Source organism: Cebus imitator, unplaced genomic scaffold (genome assembly GCF_001604975.1).
Source record: "Cebus imitator isolate Cc_AM_T3 unplaced genomic scaffold, Cebus_imitator-1.0 Scaffold193, whole genome shotgun sequence".
In the NCBI taxonomy this organism is placed as follows: domain Eukaryota; kingdom Metazoa; phylum Chordata; class Mammalia; order Primates; family Cebidae; genus Cebus; species Cebus imitator.
In genome coordinates, this window is record NW_016107508.1 from 372,048 (window position 1) to 380,138 (window position 8,091).

The 8,091-nt window shown below is 39.9% G+C and overlaps 1 protein-coding gene across 3 annotated transcripts in view; it reads right to left on the minus strand.

The window, feature by feature from the left end:
• The window catches only part of RPS6KA5 (ribosomal protein S6 kinase A5), a 190,437-nt gene that overhangs the window by 103,825 nt on the left and 78,521 nt on the right, over nucleotides 1–8,091 (minus strand). For all 3 annotated transcript variants that reach the window (XM_017546936.2, XM_017546937.2, XM_037745156.1), the window contains exon 3: nucleotides 5,054–5,272. In XM_017546936.2, coding sequence (XP_017402425.1) covers nucleotides 5,054–5,272 — 219 coding nt within the window. The remainder of the gene's footprint in view (nucleotides 1–5,053; nucleotides 5,273–8,091) is intronic.

Below are 8,091 nucleotides of genomic sequence, written 5' to 3' on the forward strand. Positions count from 1 at the left end.
AGATGGGGTTTCACCATGTTGACCAGGATGGTCTCGATCTCTTGACCTCGTGATCCACCCGCCTCGGCCTCCCAAAGTGCTGGGATTACAGGCTTGAGCCACCGCGCCCGGCCCTATCTTTATGAATTATATGGTGTTCATATGTTATGTTACATTACAACCACATGTTATACTATGTCAAAACTATAGTGTCAGACCAAGCACAGTGGCTCACGCCTGTAATCCCAGCACTTTGGGAGGCCAAGGCCGGTGGATCACTTGAGGCCGGTGGATCACTTTGGGAGGCCAAGGCTGGTGGACCAGCTTGGCCAACATGGTGCAACCCCCATCTCTATTAAAAATACAAAAATTAGCCAGGTATGGTGATGGGCACCTGTAATCCCAGCTACTTGTGAGGCTGAGGCATGAGAATCACTTGAACCTGGGAGGTGGAGGTTACAGTGAGCAAAGATTACACCACTGCACTCCAGCAAGGGTGACAGAGCGAGACTCCGTCTCAAAAAAAAAAAGAAACCATACTGTCCAAATGCCACACAAAATATTTTCACTTCTAGAGGAGATAAAATAAAATCTTATGATAAGGAATCAGGATGTCACTATGTAATCTAATCTTAGAATCACTAATTGGGAACAATTGGATAATAGGTTTCTCCTAATGTGATGTAACATGAAATATACAACATCATTTATGGTGCATTCCAGCTCAAAAACGTTTAAGTTCTGTCTTCTGAGCCTTTAGATCTAGCTTCCCAGTTACTACTAAAATTCAGCAGAGGCAAAAATAAGTTAAAAGATACTACAAAGACACAACCAAGTGAGTGTTCTTGGATTGGACAAACAGCTATAAAGCATAATTATGTTACAATCAGTGAAATATAAATATGGACATGTGTGACAGATGGCCATGAATTCTTTCTAGTTCCCTTCTTCAAAATGTGAAGTCTATTTCCCCATCACTTGACTCCAGGCTGGTGTACTGTTGAGAGTGAGGCTGAGTTCCAGTGTCTAGCCTCAGGACGCCCAGCAGCCTCCCCTTTTGCCTTCTTGGCAGTAGTTGCTAGCTGCCCTGATACTAACTAGGCTATGAAAACGCTGATCTACTGTACTGGAGGATGAGAGGCCATATGGAGGAGAAAAGAGGTGGCCCAGCCAACAGCTAGCACCAATTACCAGACATGAGAATGAAACCATCTTAGGCCTTATAGCCCAGCCAACTTTCCATCTGAACGCCAGGTGAGTGAGCCCAGGCTAACCCATCAGAGAACTGCTCTGATCAGCCAACTCACAGGATCATGAGAAAATAAATCATTGTTTAAGTTATGAAATTTTAGGTGGTTTGTTATACAGCAATAAATAACTTGCAAAACTGGGTTTTAAATAAAAATTTATTAGCTGGGAAAAGTAGGCATCATTAACTGAAAGATCTGCTTACAAATCATATACAGGACAAACTCATTTTGATAAAACACACACATACAGACATACAAACAAAAAGACCTAGAAGAATACATACTGATAACAGAGGGGTTTATAATAAGGTACACTCTGGGTAGTAAAAATATGTTTTCATTTTCCTATTTTTGCTGTCCTGTATCTTCTGTATGCATATATAAAGCTTTTGCAGTAATAAAACTTTAAAAATACATATATATATATATTTTTAAAAGGTTTATGGTATTTACTTAGTCATCAGACAAATTGTCAGCAAGGTCCCTGAAGAGCTAGACATGTAAGTTCCTGCTGATACCTCACAAAAAGCTGGATAAAGTCGGTCAATCAATAAACCTTTTGGGACTGTTACAGGCTGAACTGTATCTTCCCAAAACTCATTATGTTGAAGTCCTAGCTTCTGGTACCTCAGAATGTCACTGTAAATGGGAGTTAAAATGAGACCTAGGGTGGACCCCAAAGCAATCTGACTGGTATCCTTATAGGAACAAGAAATTTGGGCACAAAAAGAGATAGCAGGGGCACACATGCATAGGGGACAACATGTGAAGAGGCAATAAGAGGGTGACCATCTGCAAGTCAAGGGGAGAGGCCACAGAAGAAACCAACTCTAGCGTCACACTGACCTTGGACTTCCAGCGTCCAGTACTGTGAAAAAATAAATTTCTGTAGTTTAGATCATCCAGTCCTAGCAAACTAATACAGGGACCAAGTATATAGCACAATATTTGGGAAACTGACCTAGTGTGCATTACAGCACTGCAAACAAATAATTGAACCATAAAAATAGTTTATATTTCTCATCTAAATTCCTGGAAAGTTTTCATCTTTAAAAGTCAAGTAACTGCTGTAAACAGACACAAAGAATAAATAAATTATTGTGACCAGAAGATAAAAGAGCATGCTTTCTAAATGCAACACCTCTCTCACTGTGGAATGAATATGCTGTGTAGTTCACATTCCACTCATGAGTTAGCATAAGAAATGGGTTTTTTCGTTTTGTTTTGGATTTGTTTATTTAGGGCCAATGAAAAAGAGCAAAAGTAATGGAGGGCCAACAATGAAAAAGCAACATGATTAAGGACTATCGTTTTCTAGCCAAATACAAAACATTTCACTCATATCTACTCCTAAATTTAAAATGTTTTATAAAAATTACAATATTTAAACAATTTTTAAAAACATATTGAGTATAGTTAAGAGAACAGAAAAAAAGAAGAGAGGAGGCAGAAAGGGTTGGGGGGTGGGCAGGCTAGAACATAATGCAGAGTCCAGGAACCTGTTTTCTTAACAGCTTCTGACTCAGACAACCTTAGACATGTGATTTAACTTTTATGAGTTTGTTGTCAAGGAAGAAACCTGAACAAGATAATCATTTCTCAAACAGTCCTCATGGACTTCCTAAGGCTTTCCTGTAAATTATTCTAGGGTAAAGAACAGAAAGAAACTGGTAGGGCTTGGTACCCTTAGGCCAGATATAAGCAGAGCTACTCCTTTCCATTTGTTTTCCATTTGAATTTGTGTATGTTCATCTGAGAGAAAGGTACTGCACTAAAAACACTTGAAACTGTTGTATCAGAATGCTCTGTCACCTCCAACAGTCTTATTGTTCATGTGGGTAGATACTAAAGACATACATATGAAAAAATCAACAACACAGCAGATACACACAGGAGGCAGAATGAAGGGCTAAATGATATTGACTCACTGGAACAACAGGCAAATGATAACGTTAATGGAGACTCTAAGAGGACAGAAGAGAGTGTGCTCTACATGAATAAAGATTTAGAACTGTTAACTGATGGTAAGCATTGCAAAATGATCATGAAGTGAAATGTCACGGCTCAAAAGGTGAATGCAATCTTAGGTATCATTAATAAAAATATAGTTTCTAAAATAAAAGCATTCAACAAAATGGCCAAATATATATTAAAAACTGGTTTATATTACCAATAATCAAAGAATACAGGCAGCAACTTAGGGAAACAGAAGACAGACATTGGAATGAGTCAGACTTGAGCCCCAGTCTTCGAGCATACTTCAATTCTACGTAACTTCAGGACTGCAGCTTCCAGAACGCTGACATCATTAATGAGGGGATCCTGCAGTATCTGAGGGCCAGTGATATTATGGAATACACCTAGTGTAACAGCTGGCATATTGTAGGCACTCAAGAAATAGCTAATGCTTGCAGGGCACTATGTGAAATTCTAGCTCATCTAATCCTTACCATAATGCTAGGAGAGAATTATAACACATACATACAAATTAACACAAGGATGGGACCAAAATGGTAACAGATGAAATCTTCAATGATGGTAGAATACTAGAAGCACTGCCATTTCTCTAGTGGGAACAGAAAATGGTGCAACTTTTCTGCAAAGCAATCTGACAATGTGTTACTGAGGGCTTTTCCAAAGATCATATATCAGGTCCAGCTCTATTCAAGAAAGGAATGGATTCAGAAAGTACCTAGGGTGGAAATGGGAATGTAAATGGCTAACTGATTAGTGGCTAACCAAGTTTTTCACCAGGAATGCAAAGCATCTCTAGGAACAGAAGTCTTTTCTTTCTTTTTTATTTTTCCCCATTACTGGTTTCCATGAACATTCCATTGTCAGCCTACACCTGTTCACTGCGAGAACTCCGAAAGCAGAAATTGGCCTACTTCACCAATCAGTTCCTCACATTTGAATGGAAGCATACTGCCCAGGGAGGTAGATACCTGTAACAATTCAACTGTTTCTTTTTATTTTTATTTTTTTTTTGAGACGGAGTTTCACTCATGTTACCCAGGCTGGAGTGCAATGGCACGATCTCGGCTCACCGCAACCTCCGCCTCCTGGGTTCAGGCAATTCTCCTGCCTCAGCCTCCTGAGTAGCTGGGATTACAGGCACGCGCCACCATGCCCAGCTAATTTTTTGTATTTTTAGTAGAGACGGGGTTTCACCATGTTGACCAGGATGGTCTCGATCTCTTGACCTCGTGATCCACCCGCCTCGGCCTCCCAAAGTGCTGGGATTACAGGCTTGAGCCACCGCGCCCGGCCTCAACTGTTTCTTAAGATTAATAAAGGAAGGGTTGGGAGTGGCAGGTCACACCTGTAATCCCAGCACTTTGGGAAGCCAAAGCGGGCAGATCACTTGGGGTAAGGAGTTCGAGACCAGCCTGGCCAACATGGTGAAACTCCATCTCTACTTAAAATGCAAAAATTAGCCAGTCATGGTGGTGCATGACTAGAGTCCCAGCTATTCGGGAGGCTGAGGCAGGAGAATCACTTGAAGCTGGGAGGCAGAGGTTGCAGTGAGCTGAGACTGAGCCATTGCACTCCAGTCTGGGTGACAGAGCTAGACTCTGTCTCAAAAAAGGCGGGGGGGAAGGGGTAATAAAAAGGTGTGGAATAGAAGTATGTAAATTCTTTCATAATGGGAGGCCTCAAATCCAGAACAATGCATGATATTTTAGGAGATGCCGCCACAAAGAATAAGAAGCAGAACAGTTCACTTCTTCTAAGTCCAAAGTATCTTGCCTTTTGAGTACATTATAACTTAAGGCCCAAGGAGAAAGGTTTTCATAAAAAGTCTGATAACAACTGACACTTACCTAAAATGAGATGAAGTTTGGTTTCTGTCTGGAAAGCATAATGTAATGTCACCAAAAACGGCGACTGCCTAATGTGCTCCAGGACTTGCCGTTCTGTCCTTGTATGCTCTGTGGTTTTGGCCTTTTGAACTATTGTTGCCTTTTTCAAAACTTTCATGGCATACAGCTTTCCAGTATCATGTCCACTTATTTTACGAACTAGAAATACTTTTCCATAAGCTGAAAAATGAAAAGAAAAAATAAGAATTAAAATGCTACACAAGAAAAATGATAATTTAGTGGAAATAAATTTCTTTAATGCACAGAAAATACACTCTTTAAATAAAAAGTATCTTTGGTACCAGTTTAAATAGTTCTTTAATAGATTTCTTCAATTTTATACCAAATATATTTCTAGGTCTAACCCTCAATGTTTACATATCTAGCCACTGCTGACAAAATTATGCTTTTACTCTTTTACTGTTATTCTCTCCTCAATATTTTTAGCTGTAGGAAACTGGCTGTTATTATGGTCAACTAACCACAATCCAATTCGGGAACAACCAGGACATTTTAGACATCAGATAAAACTTCTAGGTATATATATGTTACTGATGTAGACAAATGAAAGCAGTTCTCAATAAGAATTTCATATATACATAAATCAAATGCCTCAATTATTCCTCTACAGTTATAAAAAAAAAAGCCTAAAGCAACATAAGCTGACATTATATGAACAAAAGAGATCTTGAGACTTAAAATACAAAAACATCCTAAAATGCATGCAATACAGACAGAAGCCCTTTTGTATCTCTGGACAGTAATTTACAGCTTACTGGGTCAACCTCGCCACACTTTTCATAAGAAGGACTCTGTTGGGCATGATCCTATGTGTGGTGCCCCTTCTCCAGGTAGAGAAATTGGGACCATGTGGGCACTGTGCCTCGTGGACACAGCAGGTTCTCTGTATTTATTTTCTTAGAAAAGTGGGCTAGGGCAGGAAGAAGTGGAAGGAAGAAGAAGGAAGAAGGAAAGGCAAAAAAAACCCAAAACATTTTGGGAATGAATAGGTGAGTCCCTCACTTCATTCCTACAAGGTATCAAATCTCTATAGCTAATCTCTTTAAAAAGACAAATGCTTTCTGGGATGCTTAAGTCCAGTCTGCCTGTTAAATGTCCTAATCAGACCATTATCAAGTCAGTTGGGTTTTGGCCCAGATCAGTGTTCACACTCTGCGGTATTTACCACCTAATTCTATTGTAATCCACCCATTAGAAGAAGGGAGCTTTAAGGGAAGGGCTCTTGTACTCTGTATGTTATTTAGTTCAGTACTTCGACTGGATTAGTACTAACACATGATGTGCAAGGGATCGGTGAAAGACTAAATAATCCTTAGAAGGAGTGCCAACATTTATTAAGGACTTGCCTATGCCAGGCTCTGCACTAAACATATTGATTCACTTAATCCTCACAACAGCCACTTTACCCATGAGGAAATGTGTTCAGAATAGTTACAGAACTGGCCCTAAGACTGGGGCAAGAAGCAGCAGAACTGATTCAAATGCAAAGAGTATGACTTCCGGGACCACACTCTGAACCATAACAAACAAAAAAGTGATACCTCACAAGTGTTAGTAATCAGACATTCTGGATCTTAATACAACCAGTACTGACTGTAAACATACTGAACACATTGCAGGGCACAGAAAAAGTTCACAAAGACTTGTGCATTATCTCATAGTAAATACAATAATTACAGGTTGAGACCTTAGTAAGGCAGAAGTGAACCAAAAGGATGAAACGACAACTTTCAGAACCTAACAAATTAGAATATAAAAATGAAAAAATATTTATCTGTTCAGAAGCAACAAAATGAAGCTAAAAAATACTATGCACTAAGCCTTCCAACAAGGTGAACCACTATATAAACTCAGGAGAAAGTAAAGTCTACAAGCAGCCCTGAAACTTCTGTGTTCCTTACATACACATGGCACCTGCCCTAAATTCTTGTTCTCCCAGATGCCTATCTCCAGAGCACTATGATGTTTAGAAATTAGGGAATCCACCTATGCTTTCAAAACAGGAATTTTTTCCACAACATTATCGAAACACGGCTGTTCAGCTTCTTCCTAGTACATCTGCCCTCAACATAGGTGTTGACCACATATGCGACAGACAGACTGTTGGGTGTTCATACCTAACATCTGAGTACTCAGCATTTATGATATGTAACAACTCATTCAATTCTTATAACATTCCTATAAGGAAGTGAGAACTATTATCTCCATTTTATGGATGAAGAAATTGAAGTATAGAAGAGTTGGGTCACCTGCCCAAGATCACACTTGCCATTTAGTCTAACTCCTGGGCCCACAGACTTATCTGTGGTCCAGCTGCTTCACCTAAGTGAATGACCTCATAGGCAAATAAATAGGGAACCAGACATTAAATAGAAGTCACCATACAGGTTAGGTGTTTTCACAGTGGAAAGGACCCAGTGCTCCTACTTCCAAGAGGTGAAAGTTTTGCAAAGCAGCCCATTTTATTGATGGGAGGCTCTAAATGTTAGAAAATCTTCCTTATATTGACTGGAAGCAGTCTTTTTATATAATTTTCACCTGTCCTTCTATATCCTCTGGACTTAAAAAAAGAGTATCACTCTTCTATAAGATAATCTTTTAAATATTTAAAAACACTATCATGCCATCTCCTTACTCTACTTCCTTAAACCAACCTCAAAGTAAGATGACTCTGAGACCTCTCACCACTAGGAGGTTCCCTTGATATGTTCTGTGGGGTTTAAATATTTGTTTGACTTCTTTGTTATTTTAAAAAATATTGGCCGGGCTCGGTGGCTCAAGCCTGTAATCCCAGCACTTCGGGAGGCCGAGGTGGGTGGATCACGAGGTCAAGAGATCGAGACCATCCTGGTCAACATGGTGAAACGCTGTCTCTACTAAAACTACAAAAAATTAGCTGGGCATGGTGGCGCGTGCCTGTAGTCCCAGCTACTCAGGAGGCTGAGGCAGGAGAATTGCCTGAACCCAGGAGGCAGAGG